This window comes from Nothoprocta perdicaria, unplaced genomic scaffold, assembly GCF_003342845.1.
Source record: "Nothoprocta perdicaria isolate Ctin4 unplaced genomic scaffold, notPer1 scaffold_1, whole genome shotgun sequence".
In the NCBI taxonomy this organism is placed as follows: Eukaryota; Metazoa; Chordata; class Aves; order Tinamiformes; family Tinamidae; genus Nothoprocta; species Nothoprocta perdicaria.
This window is the reverse complement of record NW_020454093.1, coordinates 6,906,873-6,929,078: the sequence shown is the minus strand read 5'-3', so window position 1 is coordinate 6,929,078 and position 22,206 is coordinate 6,906,873. Positions and strand designations below refer to the sequence as shown.

Below are 22,206 nucleotides of genomic sequence, written 5' to 3'. Positions count from 1 at the left end.
GATTTTGTTTCTACCCTGGGTTTGGAAATCTGAGATTCTATTCCCCAGTGCAGGAGTACCAGCAGGACTCACTGAAAGCACCAGGGAAATGGAATGTGGGAAACTCGTAGTAAATCCTTGAAACAGTTTAGTAGTTTTGGGAAACTGTTCAGCCTCTCAAATTCTGAGAGGAACTGTGCGTGGTGAAGAATTTTCAGAGATCTTAAAGTCTTCAGAAAGCTTTACTGAGCGTATGTAAACTGATTTTTTTTTCTTCTAAACTAGTAACATTTCCAGACTCGAGCAGATTCTCATAGGAGCAACAAAAGGCACATCTCTTACGTGTTGTGAAATTTCAAGCTTTTAGCACAAAACACGAGTAAATTTCTCAAGAGTTTCCAGAAATTTTTCCAGTGCTATCTTTTTTTAGCACACAACCCTTTTATGAAACTACTTTTTTCTGAAGCATTCCCCTAAATGTGCATCAGTCATGGCAACATCTTCTCAATCTAACTTGCAAAGAGAAAGGCAACTAAAAGCAATGCTTAGCTAGAAATGTTGGGCAGCATCTGTAGTACTCAGGGCTGAATTTCACTTACAGCTCAAGGCACACGAGTGAGTGATGTGTGACCAGAGATGATAATCTTGTTTCTTGTATTTGCTTTGAACCTACAAGCACTTGCATAACTCTATTCCTTACAAACGTTTCAGCTTAGGAGACTAGTACATTTATTTTAAAAGTTACATGTGTATGTAACGTGCGCATTTATAGATCTGTGTTTTTTCCTTTGAAAAAGTAGCTTTAGATTTAAAGCTTACAAATTACTAAAAATGAAAATAATCTGCTTAAAGATTTAAAAAAAAAAAAAAGTTTGTGATGGATCATGTTGTAATACTCCGTACACCAAAATACAGTAAGTACCACTTAAAGTAATGTTGGACAAGCAAAGCAAAAGCTACAGACATCTTGTGAGAAGTCTTCTTCCAGTGTACTTAGTATTCAGGGGATGTATCAGCACTCAGAAAACTCGAGTAGAAAACTGTACTTGCCAGTTCCACATTAACAGGGTAAATTGATTTGTATTTTAGAGGATTTAATAGTTTCAATAGTTAGACAAATGTAGACAAATCTAGACAAATGTAGACAAATTTTTAAAAACAAGTTGAAGCCTCTACATTTTGCAATGTGTGAGGGTCTTTTGTCTGCATTCATTAGAATTAGTTATCACTTCAGCAAGCAGTGTTTTTAAGAAAACATTATTTATAGTGGATTTTCTTTTTTCCTTTTTTTTTCCTTTTCCTGTAGGCAGTTTCTTTTCCTGTGTGTAAAAGTTTAGTTTTTGTTTTTCATTAAAGGCAAAAAGTAAATCCAGTAATGGCTTCTTAATCGTTCATTTACAATGAGTCTGTTGTTCTTTTTTCGTTCCTTGCTAATAGGCACAGTGGACAATTGGAAAACTACACTGTCCCTTCTGTGAGGCCCGCTTAGGGGGCTTTAACTTTGTTTGCAACACAAAGTGCTCCTGTGGACTGTCTGTAAATATACATTTCTGCAAGAGTCGGACTGACTATCAGGCAGCCTTTGCTGCTGAAGCGGCAAAACAAGCAGCAAAACACTTGACGCTCCGCAAAATTCAGACTGGTTTTAACAGGGATCCCCGCCACAAACTGGTATCTGCAGCTTTGGAAATCAAAAATCAAGGGTTTTCATACATGGCCAGAAATAATAATGGTAATGGAAGATTAACGGAAGCACTTTGTCTGGAAGTAAGATCATCCAGTTTTGAGATGAAGAGTAAAAGACTTCCCTTAGATACATTAAATCAAAGAAAAAAACGTTTTGCTGCCTGGCCTGTGAATGATGTATGCACTGTAAAAGCTCTTCACAGAAGATCACGCAGTTTGGATTTAAATATCAGAGAGAGTCTTGTTTTGTTGCCTGCTTTATATGGAACTTCCAGTGTGGGAACTATTTGCCGTGGCCAGAATGAAAATCCACCTGTTTACACAAGATGTGACTTGCAGTTAGAGTCCAATCAGAAAGGTGAGACTGCTTTTCAGAACCAGTATTGTTCAAATGCTGATCAACTACAGAAAAGGTTTCAAGTTACCTCCTTTAATGCATTAGTGCACAGGGAAAGAGAAAGCGAATGTGATTTTGAAGCTGCTGGACAATATTCTGGGAGTGCCATCGCGGATCAGTCACCTTTTGTGATGAACCTTTCCTCATCTACAAGTGCTGTAGAAGAAGAACAGCACGGGGCACCTGTTGGTCCTGTGCAACCTGCAAGTATTTCCTTAAACCAAAAGCTGAGTAAGAGAGAAAGAAACAAGTTGAAAAGCTTAAGGAGAAAACAAAGAAGGCGAGAACGGTGGCTACAGAAGCAGGTAGGTGTTTAAAATGAATTGTGCTTATAAAGTTGCTCTTGTAAGTCATTAAGTTGCTCTTATAAGTCTTTCAGGCCTTGAAACAAGAATTCTTGATCTCTTAGTACATGAATGATTTTTTAATTCTACCTAATCTGTTCTTTCTCTGTAGAATTAAATCTTGATGGGTAAAGATAAGTATGTAACTAGTTTCTGTCAGACTTCTTGTGATGCGTAAAGAAGAAATCTTGTAAAACTTAATAGGCTCAAAGGAAATCAAAACATTTGTGTCTTTTAAATGGTAAACACTAGCATTCAGGATCTCCTAACTTCTAAATAATGTTGTTTTGGGGTATCTTTATGCATATCTTATAAGATGTTTATATTATTTGCCATAACAAATATTTTTCTTTGAATAATGAGTTGATGTTGGTAATATTCCCATGTCTTTAGTAGCTAAATATTTTGTATGCCAAAATAACAGGTGTTAAACATTCATATCACATATATTTATTATTAATTTCTTCAAACCATCTAAATAGGAATAGTGCTAAAGGTCATGGGTTATGAGATTTGGTTTTGGGGAAGGCAAAGAGAGGAGCAAAGAAACCGGGAATGTATCTTAAAATGAATAGCACGGTTATCACTTAGAGGAAATTAAATAGAAGGACAAATGATATGCATGTCTGTGAAAGAAAAGTTCTCATGAAAATCCTACCATAAAATATTGCATGGTCAGAGAGAGCATACACGTGATGTAATTCACACCACAAAAATAGTGTATACTTATATATACTTAAGCAGTTTTATATACTTGTACTTAAAAATATATATATTATATATACTTAAGAAGTATATATACTTGAGAAATCATTCCCATTTGGGTTGACATGCCTTTGTTATAGGCTTAGAATGTTCTGTAGCTAAAGTAAGTGGCATGTAAAGCTTCTGTAAACCATAGCTCACAGATTTGGGTGTGTGATTGTTTTACATTTGTTAGCAATGTAATTTAATTTAGTATTTATGCCTTATCTACAAGCTGCTAATGTTATTTTAATAGTGCTTAAATAAGACGCTGTATTGTTTTCGTTGATTTGCATTACCCCTATGCTATATAGGGGTAATTAATATATGAATGTTGCTTTGACCCTTTGCACATATTTTTTTTCCTTTATTGAGTCTTATTCTTCCACTGTCTTCGTACTATTTCACTTTGCTCAGACAATGAATGACTCCAGACTCTTCTAGATATTATCAGTAGATCCTTTAGAACATCATACAAAATCAAAGGCGAACAGGGAATTCAAGGTCAAGTAATGATTGCATAGAAGGTGTCACTCTCAATTAAATGTGCAGATCCAGCTTGAAAATGTGATGACTCTGGGACATATCATAGGGATTTTCAGTATGGCATGTATACTTTCATCTGAAGGAAGGTTAAATTTTGGGGTTTTGGTGTGTGGTTTTGTTTTGTGTTAGCCAATATTGCAGTTGGCATTGTTGTATTTTGAAAACTTGTTTGGGCTTTGTAAAGTGTCTGTGATACTGAGAGTAAAGAATCTTTCTAAATTCTGGATGTCTTGTCAAAAGACTAGCACTCAGTAGTAAATTTAAAGGTGATTAGATGTCAGAGGTCTTAAAATGTTTGTTAGAATTTCCAGAGCTCATTGCTTGTGTTGAATAAAATGCTGATGCAAAAACACGGTATATACGAACATTTGCAGATGTATTACCTGAGGTCTCTTCAGCCACCTTCCTCTTTGCTAGATGTTATTTCCTAGATGAAAATTTTGTGCAAATTTCGCTAATTTGTAGAAGCTGAGAGAAAGAAAAATATACTTTCAAATCTCTGTTAAACCTTGCCAAACCAATTCCTCCACATTATTTTTTTTTTCAATGTTTTGATTTGTCCAATGCTGCCCTGTTGTTAAGTGTCAAGAACTGAAAACTAAGCATGTGAAACAAACCATGTGATCTTGAACAGTGTTTGGGGAGGGAAGTTCCTTGGGGTTTGTTCCTTGTTGGGCACTGATGTGCCTACCCTTGCTGGCAGCTGGTGCAGGGCAGGACCTGCTTAGCGGGCAGCTAAGGGGCTGTGGCGGGATCGGGACATCGTGGCCCCTCGTGACATGTCGTGCCATGAAGGTGCTGGCCAAGGGCCCCTGCCCAGCTGCCCTTGCCCTGCTTCTCTTCGGCTCCAACACCAATTGTCCCGGCGATGCTCGGAACAGGAGCTCGTGGTACTCTCAAACTGTGATTTTAAGCATACTTATCACTATACATTTATGTTAACAGGTGGTAAAACTTCACAGATAGAGGAAAGCTTAAACTTTTGAGTGGATGAAATGCAGGAGTTTTGATAAATGACAGTGGGGAGCGTTTCAGGTGCTCTTTCAAGCAGCCCTGTTCAAAACTGCAATGGGAAGTGAATCTTTTAATTTATATCTATCAAAGTTACTATACAGCTTATTTTTACTTTTAATTAAAACTTTTCCCAGGAAGCAGCCCGAGAGGACGAACCTTTCCAGACTCCGCACTTCTTTGCAGATGCACAGGCTGCTTCTCTACTCTTATTTTGTAGTGTGAGAGCCACAAAACAATACCATGTATTAACAAATGCTAATACAATGTACTAACAATATGTACAATGCATATCATTAAGAGTGTAATAGGAAGTGCCTAACCAGTATGAATAATGGCTTTTGTTACTCTTGTGATAGCCAAGAATATGAAGTGTTTCTGCTATAACAGAGGCACACAGAAGGGAATTTGTATGTTTGCATTATTTACTGAAGTCTGAAACTTGTTTTCTGAAAGAACTCAGTCAAAGAAGTATCTTCTGCTTCTCCCAGTTACGTTTTGTTTCTGTTTGCAGTCATTTTATGTGGAGGAAGACGCTACAGCTAACTTGAGAATTGCAGTATCCTTTTGGAAATTATTTATGGGAGAAGAAAATATTATTAGGTATTTGCTCCACACTTCACACTATCACCAGTATTAGGTATTCACTCCACGCTATCGCCAATGCTTTTGTGTATTTTCTAAAGCATGGAAATGTGTGTCTGAAAAGGGGACTGATGCTGAGTCTCCAGGAAATAAGTTTGCTTGCGAGCTCCCAGTGTTAATCAGAACTAAGGATAAACAGATGGCTAAAATATGTTTTACCACACCATCCTGTGCTAAATATTTTTATCTTGGCCTGCAGCCTTGAATTTTCGTATCTACAATGCTGATCTCTAGCAACTGATGGTCTTGTAGCAAAGACACTAGATTTGGAAGCTTTAACTTCTGGCCTTAGTCACTTCATCAGTGTTTCTCTTTCATGGGTAAATTGGATTAAAGTTCTTTTTCATGCGTTCTGGTGTTTGTATTTAAGCTATAAATCCTTCAGGTGATCATGTGATTGTGCAGTGGGTTTCAGGCATCCCTGCTGTGATGCTGCTATTAAAAAAAATGTATGTATATTCTCTGGCTACTTATGGATTCCTCGACTGTTTTTTTCAAGAACAAATGTATTATTTAATTTTGGGACCAAAGTAAGGTAGGATGCAAAGGAAGTGAAATGAAACCACAGCTGACAAACTACAAGGTGTAAAGATTAAGGTGTGGGTCAAAAAAAAAGACCCTGAAAAAGCTCTTTAAACTAGGTAATGAGGAACTTTACCCTGAGTGATGAGGAAATGCAGCAGACTGTTTCCAGGTTTTTGCTTTCAACGGTGTTTTGTGCGTTTCCCTGGTGTTATTTATCAACACTTTATTAAACACTTAACAACGATTACACACCAGAAGGGAAAACTTGTCTTTAGAAGTTCTTACATGGTAAAGGCTTAGTTAGGAGCCGACTTCACATTTAATGCAGTTTGGAATTGTGGGGGAGAGTGTGTGTGTTTCGTCCTTTTAAATTTTCTTCCGAGAGAATGCCTACATTTGAGAAGATGCCACGTCTGTCAGTTCCCATTATTAGTAATTTGCAATCAAGTTTCTAAACTTAGTCTTTTACCTTCTATTTGAACAATGGAAGTTTAGATATATTGTTTCTAAAGATTAGGCTCAAAAAGGCAGCGTTTTGATGTCCTGAGCACGAAGAAAAGGCATAGAGTTGATGTAGTGGCGACCTGACATTTTTGATAATGCTGGCAGACAGAAGGAAGCAAATTCATGCTCATTAAAGAAGACTTCTCCCCCACAGTCTTTAAAAAATGTCCAACAGTTTTACAAAAGTTTCTAGATTGTTTGTAGCTCAAGAAGTTGAACACTTTCATGTGACTGTATTTTGATATTTTTCTATTTCTCATTTTCTTCTATGTATAGAAAGAGGAGAGCTTATGCATAGGCTTTTTTAAAGTATAATTATAAGGTGTAAATAGATGTAACTTAGAATATCTCAATTTCCATTTGTAGATTAAAATTAGTATGTCTCGGGAAGAGGAGAGCTAAAATTGCAGTACATCTCTGCAATGCACTTTACCCCAAAAAAAGAAACTGTGTCCTTTCATTCCGTTAGTATACTTTTTATGCTAGCTTTCATACAGCAAATACATTGGTTAAGAAAATAGTTTTCCAATTAGAAATATTAAACTTATTAAATAAGAAACAAAGCAAAAGACATATTAAAAAAAAGAAAAAATGACTTGAGTGCAGCCATGGTGAAGGAAGATAAACATTAGAAAGAAACCCTCCCGTGAAGAGTGTTACATCCACTTGGCTCCTGGAATTGGCAAGAGCAAAAGATTTGCGAGCCTTGTGAACGTTTCCTATGGGAGCAGAGTGGATTCATTGCAGAGAGATCTGTATGATGAGGAAGGAGCATTACACCAAAGATGCCGGGAAAAGGGAAAACTTGGGGCAGGCATTCACATGGAAACCAAACTTCTGCTCTGCCTTCTTCTGTGTTTCCTTAGTTAATACTTTTTACCATCTTTGCTCATGTTGGCCAAACTCGACAGAGTGATAAAATTTTATCTTCAGATAATTGCTTGGTTTTTTTTAAGAAAATTTCAGGAAGGTAGATAAACACGTGAGACCCTTTATGTGCCCTGATGTGGGAACCTTGTAATTCCCCTTGGCTGCACCGCAACAGAGCTTTTAAACTTTACTCCTCTTGAGGTGGCTCTGAAATCCGCATTTTGGTATAGTAATATATAGCAACATGAATGTTGGCTTTTGGGCACTAGAATAAATCTACTGGACAGGAACATGATGATTGTATTCCTTGTATAGGCAATTACTGAACTGAAAGCAGAAGGCCTTTGCTGTAGTCCCTGCTGCAATATGGAGCTTCCTGCTGCAGCACAACAGACCGATCTGGTTTCTAATAGTAAGCAGATTCAGTAGGATATAAATAATATGTTAGAATTACTACAAGGTGATTTTTTTTTTTTTCTGGACTGGAGTCTGTTGATCTGTATGGAAACGTCCATGTTTGGAATGATATTGACTACTGTGTTGATATCTGTCTCTTGGGTTTCTTTCATTCTAAAAATACCTGGATTCTCCTTAGCTTAGGCATAAATAGCTAGCATACCCAAAGTGTTTTTATACAAGTATGAGCAATTTTTGAGAGAAAGAGAGAGAGAGAGAGAGGTCGAAATGTTGCTCATCACAAACAGGGACAAAATACAAGGAGGCTGTCCTGGGAGTAACACGCAGTAGTCGCACTCGATCCTAAAGCCATGGGAGACTCTTTAATGGAGAGCAGAGGGAGCGAGCGGTTGCTCGGACAGGCTGCTGAGACAGGTTGTTCTCCAACTGCTGCCCGCAGTTGTTTTCCACGTCAGTTGTTGTCTAGATTGAGCTCCTGTAAAACCTGTCTTGGGCAATAGAGAGTTTCAGCTCCTGCACCACATGAAGCAAGTGCTATGCTCCACTTTATCTATGCCTCAAGTCTGTCACGTTCAGCTACGAAGGCTTATTTGTGCTCTTGCTTCTAACACAGATTATTTTTGGCATTTGGAAGCTCAGCAAATCCAGTTCAGAGTATCCGTTCATCTGCCTGTAAATTCCTCTATAATCTTTCCCCTACGCTCCTGGCATCAGGCTGCCTCTCTTACCCTTCTGTGCACTGGAGGTGATACCAGAGCAAGAGCTTGGGAATTGGTGCAGTTCTTTCTCCATATTTTATGTGCATTTTCTCACCTTGTCTTCATTTTCTTCTTTGCACGGACAAAGGTAGGTAGAGTTTAGCTGACAAACTGTGGGCCTTGAGTGCCAGAGTGGGGCTGCTCCATGTAAGAGAGCAGAGGGAAGAGGGGGCTGCTCCTTCAGCTCCCTCTTGTTGGGTTGCTGCTGTTGAATGGGACTGCAGCTGAAGCTGGGAGAATCACAAAGAAACTTAATGGAGCTGAAGTGCAAACGCACATACAAAAGGCGTGACACTTGTCCTATCCTGGATTTTGTTCTCTTCCACAAAGTTTGCATTATCCATTTTTGTTAAGAATGTCAGTCTGTCAGGACTGCTGGATTGGCATGGTGGAGTTGTGCCTGAACCGGAATTTGTCAGGGATTTTGCTTTTCCTGTGCATCAGCTGCAAGGAAAGCGTGTGAGTCAACATGTCCTTGATACATTATTGCAACATAGTTTTATCTTGACTTCCTAGGCTATTCAGACTACCACATGATCAGAACCCTGCAGTGTCAAAATACGCTAGGATGTGGTTTTCTTGTTTAAATGGCAGTATGAGTAAGCAACCTGGGCAGAGGTTTCATGTTGCTGTTGGTGAAAGGGAGTCAGGCCACAATTGTGCGCGCTTCTAGTCTCGTCTGACTCGCAGTGACCCGACTCAGAGAGGTGAACCAAGTGAAAGCCAACAGAGCAAAAACTTCTTCACTATTGATTTTTCTCTCTAATTTGGCTCCTGCTGAGTTCAGTAGGTTGCTGCAGTCAGCATAAGAATACAGGTGGAGTGTGTGGTTAGAAACAAAGCCATTATAGCAGCTGAGCTGTCGCGTCTAAACATGTCCTTACATTTGCTATTTTTGCTGTCTTTGGTTCAGGTATATACAGTCCTCAATAGAAAGCGTTTATCAGTCAGTCTTGTTCCTTTGCAGTCAAAATGGTCCCTGCAAGCAAACGTCTCCAGCCGATGGGTGTTTCTGATGATAGCTCCAAACTTGCAGTTGTTCTTGGTGGAAACATCTGAGATGTTACGCAGAGTGATTTGGTGTGAAGGGAATGGAGAGAGCTTCTGCATATGAGCATGTTGATACTCTGCTTCTATAATGTGGATATAAAAACTGATAGATCCTTTATCTTCATGAATTTATCAGATGGACTTCTGTATCTGCATTAGAGCTTCATAGCCTTATATACTCACATGTATTAAGTTAAAACGATGAATAATTCTCAACTAGTAGGTCCTGTTGATACATTGCTTTAAAATGGACTAAGGAAGTTTATATTTTACTTGTATGTAGTACTGTAAGAGCTACTGTAATTTGGAGGGAGATACTGTATTTTTTCAAAAGCAGAATCTGAAGCGTTGTTCAAAAATAAATGCTCTGTAGCGAGGGGGAAGCCCAGTACCTTGGAAAGAAAGAAGGGTTTGATCCCGCCTCCATTAAGATCAGTTTCAGTACCTAAGCGGTGCCATTTATATGGGGGAATTCTGGATTTTAATACAAGGAGTTATTTAATTCTGAACGTGCAAATCTGCACGGTGCAAAAATGGGTATGGTAGCAAACAGCAAGGAGCGCACCCAAGCCGGGTATGTAGTGATGAGCACAGCCCGCTCTGTGCTGTGGGCTCCACTCCCAACACAGCAGTGCAAGCAAGTGCAAGAGGAGGGTACAAATGCACCTGCCCCACTGCAAAGAGTGGGCGTGCAGCCATTTTTCAGAGAACTTCAGTCAAGGGCGCTTTTATCTCTGTAGCAAAGTTTTATTGGCAAGTGGAAATTGCAGAAAAGAAGAAAGATGTGTTCTGGGAATCCGAGCGGAGCTTTAGCTCTCGCTGCCTCATTGGGAGCAGCTCTACTGCGTAGCAGCGTCCTGTACCCCATTACTGTGTTGAGCAATGGGAATGTTTGTCCTGCTCTTGTTTCTTCTCTTAGCAATAACTTATTTTAGAAATATAGTCCACTGCAGTGAGCACTTTGCTAAATTAGCAAAAGATACGCTGCTGATACATTGCTAGAGTATTCTAGCAATAATATTGAATTATAAGGATGCTAATATCAGCAAAAATTACCAAAAATTACACAATTGAATGTAAAAGTTTCCCAGCATCCTCTTTTGCTGATTTCACTCGCTCCATAAGGAAGACTTGGCTTGACTTAGCTTAGTTTTCTCATACTGCATTGCAAATTCCTTCCAAAGCCTAAAAAAATTCATATTCTGTGGGTTTTTTTCCCAATAGCTTTAGAAAGACTGTGCTATATCTGAACAGTAGCCATCACCACAGATGATTTTCAGCCCACAAATTGCACTACTTCTCATGCTATGGAAGCATGCATATGTTAGGCACAAATTGGAAGAAAGGACATAACATTCTAGAAGGACAGGAATAGTTAAGAGCAGGTTACCAGTGTGTGGTCATGGCAGGCCTAGGGTCACCCTGCCTAACCACACTGGAACTGCAAAGAGCTCCCTGTAAGGACTGCTTTAAATAAAGCTGCACTTCATACCAAACAGCGCCCGCTTAGCTCAGTAGCTTTTCTGTAGGAAAGGATTTGTAGTATTTTATTTGGAAGCTTTAACAGTGAGAATATCGTAGCGTCTTCACTTGTTTCAGAGAGCTTCAGAATACTGGATGTTTTTTTCAGTGTAAGTAAAATCAATAATCTAAGCTTGAGGCTGTGCTTCATGCAGCCTGCTGTGTGAAATGATTCAGTGGCCTGGAACAGCAAACTAGAAGGGTGACAGTCAGCTCAAGAGAAGAATAAATGCTGCAGAAATAAAGTGAAATGCTCAGCAAAACACAGTATGTAAAAAAGTGCTCAACTAAATGGATTTAATTAACAAAATGAGAAATAAAACAGATTTTGTGTTCTCTCATCGCTGTAACTAAAATAGGTACTCATGTCTTTGCATTATTGACAGATACTCTCAGGCGGGGCAGACTTTGCAGAAGCAGAGAGCTGTCCGGGTAGAGCATGGGACTAGTGCACGTAAGAATAGCAGGGAGCAGTGGCTCGTGATTTGTTACTAGATCTCTGTTTTAGTGCTACATAAGGTTTTGTTTCATCAAGTCATGGTCTGTTTGCTTCACAGGGCATCTGGAGGGTTGTTTTTTTCTTATTTGACTGTGTTTCCCTAATCTCAGTAATTTTCAAGTACTTATATAATAGTATTTGTCTGATGCAAACCAGAAATCATCTCCAGTTTTTGAGCTCATAGTCTTATTTTTTTCACTTGAGTTAAAAGCTGTTATATTGATTGTGGCAATACAGATCAGTCTGAATTATTAATTTAGTCCAGTTTGGAAAGTATTTCAGTTTCTAATTGATTATGTTACAGAAGATGATATATGCTTTCAGAGAGCTATTAGATACATGCTTTCACAGAGTTACTCTCTGCGTTTTTAAGATATTAGTAATACCCTTGAGTCTACATAAATTAGTATCACCTAAAATGAAGCAGAACTTGAAACTAAAAATGCCTAGGTGACGAAATACAGTATTATAGAAAGCAGAGCTTTCATTAAAATGAAAATGTGTGCCTAAGAGGTTCTAGGTCAGGCAAGAGATTTCTTTTTTGGTTTTGTTTTGCTTACCAGCTAAATATCACGAGCTTTTGGGGATAATAATTCAAAATTTATTTAAATGAAAAATACTTTAGGGTAATTGTCTAGAAAAGCAATGTACTGTACTGAAATTTGAGGGTAAAACTTGCTCAGATCCAAGAAAGTCGATACAATTGCTATATTCTCTGAAGACTTTCCATGGATTTTGATTGGAATATCTTGATGCCCTGAAGCAATTGTTGCAATTTTTAACTGAAACAAGTTTTCAAAATTATAGGTAATTTCAGAATCATGTTAGTCTTTGAATTCTCCAAAGAATTCCAGCTCAATTACAAGGCATCTACTCAGTTTGTCATTCTAGTGCCCATTTCATGAAATCGATAGTTGAGCTTCTTTTCTCCATTAAGAAGTTCAAGATTTTGACCTATAATTTCTTCTGATACAAGTGAAGAGCTTCGCTCTGGTATTTGTGCTGTGAATGTGTGTAAGTTAGATAACTTAAGGAGGAAAATTAAGACAGGCATCTGTTTCAGGTTAGTGTGTGTACCTTTTCTTGGTCTGTATTTCAAAAGGACAGTTGTTTAGGATTTTAAAAGTGCAGCATCTAGATTGCTGGGTCACACACACTTCTTAAAGTCCATTTGTGAAGTTCAAAAAAAAAAAATTTGCAGAAGTCCTTTGCTGAAGGCAAACGAATTAATCTTGAAGGCATCATTCTCTTCTTTTGCACAAACCACAGTCCTTCACGCAAAAGAGAAGGAAACATTTAAATACAAATATATACATATTCTTTGTTAACTTTTCTTGATTTCTTTGTGTTCTGGTAAACTGTGAGCTCATTCTGATTTCTTCATGTGAACATTCTCTTCTAGTATCTTTATGTTGGCATCTTTGTTGTTTCTCTCTTGTAAGGCTATTATGCCTTAGCTAGTAAGCTCTATATTTTAAAATGGAAGTACACATTATACAGAATGAGACTTTTTGTGTTATTGCCTAGCAACCTAAAATTCAGTTGCTGAATAATTTTAACAACTCTGAATATTATTTTAGAAGTGTTCAGAAATAAATGCAACATTATTTACTCAAGAATTTACTCAAGCTTCTTAGCATGAAAATTGTGTTAGTGCTGTATAGTATGTCACTTCAGTCAGCTTTTTTCTGAGCATGGAAGTACAGTTTAACTCTGTAGCTTTCTGTGCAATTATGCAGTATGTTTATGAAATAATCCTGTTTTCACAGTTTCTGTAGTTCTTAATGTGGCTCTGTGTTCCGTAGTTCCTGTGGTTCTGCTTATGAGATGTTAACTTAAGAACTGTATTTTAGGGGGCTTATAATGATGTTTTACACTTAAAAAAATGGCAATATAATTAGCTAGATTTTATTATCTTTGATTACAGGCGTTTTTTTTTACAAGATCTTTTAAAATAATATTTTCAAGTCATTTGGGTTTGATATGAAGAAGTATCTCTTGGCATTTTAAAAATAGCTATTAAAAACCAGAAGCATATATATACAGTAAGGTTGGGTGCGGTGTGAATGCAGTGCGATTGCAGGCTGAAGAATCATTGAAAACTTAGGTACACTGTTACACTTCAGTTTAGCTCATAAAGCAAAATCGATAATGAGCCCTTAGCTTCTATAATTACATAATTATCCTCCTGCAATTATGCAACAGGTGACTTGTGCTTTTTGTTTACTTTTTTAAAAGAAGATTATCTGGTGATCTGTTGGCCTGAGCTCCTGCCAAGGCACAGTTCTTGGAAGGATAATTAACCACTGATTTATTAACACCTGCTCAGTATCTTCATGCCACATCAGTGAGCAAGACTATAACCCGCAGGCATATGAGTGCCACTCCCGAGTTTATTGTTTTTCTCTCTGGTGGTTGTGTTTTGACACGTTTGTGCTTTTCACTGTGTCTCCTTCCCAGTACCACCTCCTTCCCAGCTGAGTTCATTCCACTTTGCACCAGTGCTCTCCACTCGATGATCTGGTTAAATGACTGAAGTTGACACTGATGGACTTCACAGTTAGAGCTGCAGACTTAAGAGCTGCAGACTTTGCATCATGGAACTTTTCTCCAAGGTTGTCCTTAACAGTCAAATTTTATTACTCTTGAAGGTGTCTCTGCAGAGTGAGAGCTGAAAATCTTTTTTTTTTTTTTTTTTTTTTTTTTTTTTAAGTAATGGACTTCTTGGTTCTAGAGAATGTGATGGTTGTGCACCCTGTAAGCGTTTGTGCTGGTCATACCCTTCACAAAGGCTTTATGGTGGATGTCCTGCTTGAGGGCTTGCAACCCAAAATAAAGTGCTAGACTTCCACTGAAGTCACTGTGAAAGCCATAAAACAAAAAATCTAGAGCTTGATGTATTCTATTCTGTTAATATACTTAGGTCTTTGAGCATATACAGTGAGCTTTGTACAAGTATGTCCTGTTTTTGTCTGAAGAACAGATAAATAATCTATTTAAAAATGATCTCACCTTACTAGCTGGACATCAGCTACTTGCAAACCAACACTACTGACCGTGACTACTTGTGTGTTTCATGACATCTGGGTTTACTTTGTCTTTGATTGTTATATTTAATCATCCCAAAAGAGTACTTTCATTTTGATAGGTGAGGATACAGAATGCTGCCCAAATTAGGGAAAATAAAATTAGAAGTGCAATTATTCAATAAAAAGGTTTAGAACGTATCAAATCTAGATGGTTTTGAAGTTTTTTTTAAAATGCTAAACTAGAGAGGAGTTCACTTTTATCAGTTGACTTCAAAGAGTGATTCCTGCCAGCAATGGAAGCCTTCTCTCCTTTAGCTACTCAAGGCTCTCAACCCATCTGCTCATCAAAAGGAAAAAAAAAATGTGAGTGTAGCGTATCTCGGGTAGGAGTCCAGGATTTTACTGCCTTTGAAGGTCTACCTGCAGAGTGAGAGCTAAAAAAATTCTTTTTTAGTAACAAAATGCTGAGTTCTAGAGAATTTGACTGTTTTGTGCACTTTGTAAGCATTTGTGTTGATCGTAACCTTGGTACCGCTTGATCTGAGCTTTTCGACTGCTAAGAAAAGTTTGCAAAACTTAGTGTCATGAAGGTAGCTTTCTCTAGCAGTTTTACTTGGGTTGGTGTAGCTTGAATGCACACTGCTGTGCTGAATGCCAGTTCATTTATGCACAGGCATAAATGTGAATTTTCTTACGCACAGTTTTTTCTGTGCAGGAGGACTGACTTAGTTCTTGGAGAAAATTAATGGAGCTGCTGTGAACAACTGCTGTTGTTAAAGGAGCCACCATGGGCAGCTGGTGTTGACCAGGTCTGTGCTGCATGATGGTGCAATCTATTGGACAGGCATGATTGTAAATGTGCTAATACTAATACCTGATGTCCAGTGGAAAAGGCAAGGAGAAGAGTCTGTTAAACTTAGCAACAACTACTCTAAGGCCCCTCCCCCTTTTTTAAATTTTTTTTTTTCAGTTTTTTGGAGCTTATTCCATCATTCCATATATATACTCTTTTCTTTTTAAGTTAGCCTTTATGTGGTTGCTGTTTCTGTTTGAAAAGTGAATTCTCTAGATACTCGCTAATTGTTAATTGAATATCAAAATTATTTGCTGCAATTCTCTGCCTCTGGTTGCAGCCAAAAGTACAAGTACGGTTTCTATTTGTTATCATTTTGTATCAGCTATGTTCTCTTCTTTAGTCTTTTTTTCCCTCTGGTGCAGATATCCAAACTCTAGAACTGAACTTTAAAATTTGTTGCTTTCTTTTTTCCCTAATCAGAAAATTGTTTCTGGTTGAGCATGATTTCCTGTAACTCTTAGGGAGATCAGGAAGTGAAGTAGGACTCCCAGACACCTCTTGTGAGAGACTGTTCAGAAAACTGATGTATACCCAGAAACTTAACCAAGCTGCTTGATGGCACCAGCAAAAGCTCCTGAGGAGTTCTGTGGTCATTGAATTAGCTACAGTGATCTGCAGTATTTGAGGACTGAATCCAACTATTAAACTTTTCACAGATGATCTTTTGTTATTGATTGTCATTTACTAAAACACTTTTGTTCTCTTTGGTCTAGTTTTGAAGATGAAAGTGTTGCTTTGCAAAGAAACTTTGGCACTGTAATTATTTGTTCATTTAAGCAAAAAAACGAGGGAAAAAACAGGGAAGAAAGTTCATGGAGAAGTATTTGTAGATATTACATGGATTAATATATAAACTTACCAGAAGATTGGAGGTCTTACAGTTGTAACAGAATGCGCCAGAGTAGCTTCAGTTTCTTGAAATGTTGTGATTAAAATACTACAATTCAGTTTCTGTTACCGTAGGGTTTGAAGCACCTGTTCTTCTTACAAAGAGATTAGTTTATCAAAAGAATATTTGTAGGAGAAAATGAAAAGGCAAAGAGCGTTTCTGTACAGCTCCTTTCATAAATGAAATACAGTGCTGATTTATGTTGTAATACGCTAAATTATGTATGCTAATATTGGAAAGATATATTCCAGGTCAGTGTGCAGCATGAATGTAAATGCTGCAGCAAAACCACAAAATAGATGTGCATAAACAGAATCATAACTTATGACTAAACACACAGGTAGCAGAATCATAACTTATTATTAATCTAACTTACTACTGTTCACATTTTCTCCAATGTAAAGACACATTTGTTACCAGTGTCCTACATAGCTCATCAGAACATGGACAAATTCTGTTAAGGCAAGAAGACATAAATTCTGTTAAGGCAACAAGACTGGTTGAATGTCACCCTCCCTGCCACCAGGAAAGCAGTCCTGCCGTGGTGACCACTGCAGCGTTCCACGGTGGCACTTCCACCTGGTTGTGTTTGCATCTCAGCTCGTATCTCTTCTGAAGATGCACTTAGGAGCCTGTCTTGAGGCAGGCACCTTCTCCTACACCACATGAGGCAACAGAAAAGAGCCACATTCAGTCAGCATCATCTTCCAGCAGGGCATCTGGGCAAAGCGTCATTGCGCTTCTAAAGAACAGATCCCTGCTTACTGAGTGGCAAGGAGACTTCCTCTACAAAACTGTTAACCAAAATGTACTAAGCAAGCAGAAATTTAATTTTGCCTGCTTAAGTATATCCCTGAAATGATGACAGTGTTTTTTCCTCATACTTTAGCACAGTAATTCTTAAATCCTTGTCTTGGTGTGTCTCGTGCACCAAGGTTAGCAGTCTCATCCTCCTATTTCAGTCCAGTTGGAGAAATGCAAAATAGCAGATGTTTAATTCTGTTTTTGCATTGCATGCTCCTGTCACTCAAAAGCTCTAAGTTCTCTGGATTTTGAAGGATTTTCATATCGGTTTCTGAGAAGCCTTCTAAAAACGTTTAGAAAAAACACAACTGTGCTATATTAAATGGGGAGAAAAGATTGAAATCATAAGAGTTCATTATTCTGTTCCTTCAAGGCTTTTGTAAGAAGGCTTGCAAGAAGGGAAATGTTGCCGTGCTAAAAATTAAAATGGCCTTATCTTCACCAAACTTCTGGGGAAAATATAGAAGAATGCCATATATATGATTAAAGTTCCATTATGATAAAAAACACACATGCATGTCTACAAAATTTCCCACTTAGAGTAAAAAATAAACAGTTCTGCTCTGTTCATCTGCCAGAAAATATTTTGATAATGGCTGTTTGAATCAAGAACCACGAAAGAGAATTTACAAATTACCGTCCTCACAGCTGAACTCTTTGAAACTTTCCAGGTTCTACATCTCAGCGTTAAGACAACTAATGGTTAAATCTGAGGGAAAGCAAATTTTGGAACAACTTGGGCAACTTTGGACTTGAGTGAATAAAATACTGAGGAAAGAATGTAGTGATTATTGCTGGCAGCTGCCATCACAGAACCATAATTCATATTTTCTGATAGAAAATAACAAAAGAGAAGATTTGAAAAGAGATGGTTAGTCACACTGAGTATGTAGATCTTGTTTTTCAGAAGAACAATCCTTTTTCAATTTTGTTACCACAAATCCATCTGATTTTTTTTTTTTTTTTTGAATAGAACGGGATCAGATTTCAATGTCACTCCTCAAAGGCTGCATGAAAAGAAGAAAATAAAACACTTTTTATTTCTGTAGTTAATTATATTTTTGGTGGGTTTTGCTGTTTCAATCTCACTTTAGAATGTATACTACAGATGAATTAGAAACTGTAAGTTTTACTACATCAAAATAACTATGTAAATTATCTTGGGAAAAAAATGCCTGTCCTGTTGATAAATATTTTCTGGTTTTGCTGAAGTACATAGGAAGTGAATTCAAAGATTCAATTCTAGTGAAGTTTGAGTTATTTAGTAGTTACCTTAGTCACTGGAGTATAGCAGAATAACCAACAGTGACAAGATTTGATCTTTCCCCTTGGGATCTTTCCCAGGTATATTCTTCTTTGAAATCCTTTTGCGTCTCTCTCCTAGCAATGTAAGCATGTTTTCTACTTTAGTATGGTTTATATATGGAATCTATTTATATAATAATGAAATCGTATTTAAGAAACTCTGCCAAAACTCTTAAATAGGTGATCTTATTATTCTGAGCAAGATCACCCAGTTGCTCATCTAGATAACGAAAACTTTTGAAAACTGGGACACATCTTTAATTGTCTCCTTATAAATTTAGGATCCTTATTTTAGTTATTTTGAAAAAATTCATCTCGCTTGGTGAATCTTCTTCTTGCTGTAACGTATCACAAGTTCTACATAGGTTGGGGATATTTCAGATTCCATAAATCTCTAGGCTGGTTGTCCAGACCAATTGAAAGGGCACCCTGACTGCCTGACCCAGCTGGCAGCCTGTCCCAGCAGGTGCCCACACAGAGAGCCGGGGCACTACCTACCATAGTGCACACCTGTGTAAATGCAGACAGAAGCACAGTTAATTTATTTGGGTTAAATTCCTTTTTTGAGGTATAGTTGTGATCATTCTAACCCAAATCATAATATTTGCAGATTAAAAAGGAAGAAATATCTCCATTTTGCTTCTGTCTTCTGCTGCAGATCTCTGTTTTCTTCATATTAATACCATTGGCAAGATTGTGTGATCACTGCAAATAATGTTTTATGTAATACCACTAGTTTATATAAAATTTATTTAAATAAATTCCTTGAAAAAGCCTGTTAAGTTCAACAAGCCTATCTTTTTGCCTAAATCAATAGCAAGTCCTCTATAAACATCCCAAGTGACCAGAAAATCTGCGTATCTTTCATTGAGTTGGTCCTCTAATACCTGCTTGCAGTCCCCCTGTGCAGGTGCCCACGTGCTGCCCTCATGAGCTCTGCTCATCTCCTGCAGTCTGCTCAGCCACAAGTGCAGGCTGTGTAGGCAGAGAGCTGTTACCTGGGGCTGACAAGTCCCTGGAACAGTGAAATTTTAGCAAAAAAACCCAAAAATTTACAGTCTGGTACTGTGATGTTATCAAGCTGTGTTGCAGAAATGGAAATACCTGTGACTATAGACAGTGCAGTTCAGAACAAGACTGCAACTAAATCTATGAACAGGCCTCTTTCCAAGGCTCGTTCTGCACAACTGTGCTGGGGAGGAGACCTTTTTTAATGGCAGGAGTAGGAGTTATGCACAAAGGGGCCTTTTGTGTGCTACCTATTAACTCACATCATGTCATGGATCGTTATAAACGCTTTGGTTTTATGCTGAACGACAAGAAGAATTTCAGATGCGTTGTTTGGAATCCTATGACTATATTTATGCAGAGCTGCCAAAATATAGCAGCACTGTTCCAGACATCCTTTCACAACTCATTTTATTATGAGTATTTCTGTGACAGAATAATAGCGCGTGTGTTCACACAAAGCCTACAAGTAGCGTGGAAAAATAAATACATGGTGTTGTCTGTTATTTTAGGGCTGCAGATATGTTGGTTATCTCAAAATTAAAGGGTGGTCTGTTTTTACAAGGAGAATTAATATTTTGGCTGAAATAATGCATTGATTTTATGTATGTGAATTGGCAGGATACAGATAGCAACTGCTTTGATATAACTAATAGTTGGCGATCTTTTATTTCGGTAGAAAGAATAAAACTTAAGTGAAGATGTAAAAGGACATGGTTTCTTAATGATCACATTAAATAAATATGTGCATTAAAAATTCAAACTCATCCCAGAGAAACCATGTTCTTGTTTCTCTGTAATAATTTCGGGTTTGCAAAAATTAGGTGTTGCCATATTACCTTGGTATTCTTTTCATGATAAAATGAATGCATTCCCAAAGAAGAATGCAGACTGAATCAACTCAGACTCCAGTGAAGTGCTTACTTATAAGGATGGGATTGATGTTGCACTGAGTGAGTGCTGAATTAATCCAGTAATCTCAGTCTTGCTGGCATCTCCAGGTTAACCTCTGCCCAACGCAGGGCTCTAGTGGTTGCCCAGAGCAAGAGTAGAGAGTTGCAGTAGGTAAGTGCAGAAAATACTAATGCATTTTAGAGAAAATAATTTCAGCTAAGCACACAGGCTGTCATGAATTATGATGGAAAGATGCTCAGATACTAAAATAATGGACCAGATAGATAATTATCATAGGTAGGGGTATGATAAGGTCAATGAAGACTTAGTTATTGACCTGGCTCAGTTTGTAGCAAATATAATGTGTGTACAATTATGGCCTGTGCATAATAATTCAATGAATTTTAAGTAGACAGGAGACTAAATTGCCTGTGCTGTTCCTTAGGAGATCATTCAGGACTAAGAAAATATTGTACTAATACTATAGCAGCCGTCATTATCTTAAGATAGAAATGATCGAAGGTAGATAGTGAGAAGTTATTATGCATACACGTAAATCAAATCAAGCATGTTGGATTAAGCAAATTGCTAGAGTGAGGAGAACGACGTTTGGATGGTCAAAAGGTTTTTCCACCTTTTGAAAAGGTGGAAAGCAGCAGTAACCTTCATGAATGAACATGAACAGAATGTCCATGCCCAGAACAACCTCTAATGACTTGAACAGTGCACGGAAAGGAAGTTAAGAGTCTTTGGAAGGCTCTATGCTCTGGGAAGAAGACAGACAGATAATTTATTGTGTCTGGAATATGGAGAAGGTCACTTGGAGGTTAACGCGTGATTATTTGTTCAAAATGTTCTGATTTTCACTTTTATTATGATATTCATTCGATGTTGTCACTTTATAACCTTATATGCTAAAGTATAGGTGTCTACGCATAGTTAATTGTTGTTTTAGAAGCTATGGTCTACAAAGTACTTAATCAAGAGTTGAAGACCTCCATTGCCTAAAGCTACTTTTAAATACACAAATCAAAAATACGTTCTTTGCTTGAAATAAAATGTCCTTCAGATGCTTTTCCCTTTGGGCAATTTATCCAGCCCAAAAGCAGCAGGGAGAGTCTGAAAGAGGGACCTGGCTCCTAGCAATAGGTAGCTCCAGAGAGCTAGTCAAGCTACTTTGCTCTGCTTTGAAGTTTTCCGTTTGCCTTTGGATTTTTCCAAGAAGTTGTATAGGGAGAAGTTTAGAGTGCGGGCAGTTCAGAGTGAAGAGTTAATTTGCTCAGAAATGTAAGCCACAGGCATTGGCCTATCTGCCCTGTTATAATCTGTATGTTTTAAACTTAGGTTTGCTGGAAGCCTCAAAACATGCCCTTTTCATTCATTATACCAGTCAGCCAAAACAAGCTACCAGGCGTACAAACCCCAGAGCCTCACTTGGAAGAACTGCCGCCAGTTTAATCATTAAACACTTATCACAGGGATTTTTAAACATTTTAAAAATGTACTTGGTTTCATTTTTTTTTTGAATTTACTTTTAAATGTCCATAAAAAGTCCCTCGTCTAGCCTGCAGAAGTTAGGCTAGATAATTTCTAATAAGCAACAATATGTTAATGTTAATATATAGAATAATAAATATATATAATAATAAATGCTGTTACTGTCACTAACTTGAAAGAAAACGACTACAAGTTTTTAGGTGAACAACAGTGAACCTGCTTTCCGATTCCTTCATACCCTACGTAACTCAGACATGACATCTGATTTCCTTCACATTCTTTACCCTCCGCATCCCTAAATACAACCCCCTCCTTTGCTTACAGACACTAACACTTCCTTCAGCAATCTTCTTTCCTCCGGATTCCTTCCTATCTTCTTCCAGGCTTTCGCTGTACTGCTTGTGAAAAATAATTTTTCATCACAATGC

The 22,206-nt window shown here is 37.8% G+C and overlaps 1 protein-coding gene across 4 annotated transcripts in view; it reads left to right on the top strand.

Annotated features, from left to right (window-relative positions):
* Positions 1-22,206, top strand: part of RNF180 (ring finger protein 180) — a 51,181-nt gene that overhangs the window by 8,286 nt on the left and 20,689 nt on the right. For 3 of the 4 annotated variants that reach the window (XM_026037452.1, XM_026037460.1, XM_026037445.1), the window contains exon 4: positions 1,417-2,367. In XM_026037452.1, the coding sequence (XP_025893237.1) occupies positions 1,417-2,367 (951 nt within the window). The remainder of the gene's footprint in view (positions 1-1,416; positions 2,368-22,206) is intronic. The other variant, XM_026037469.1, reaches the window with a different exon arrangement.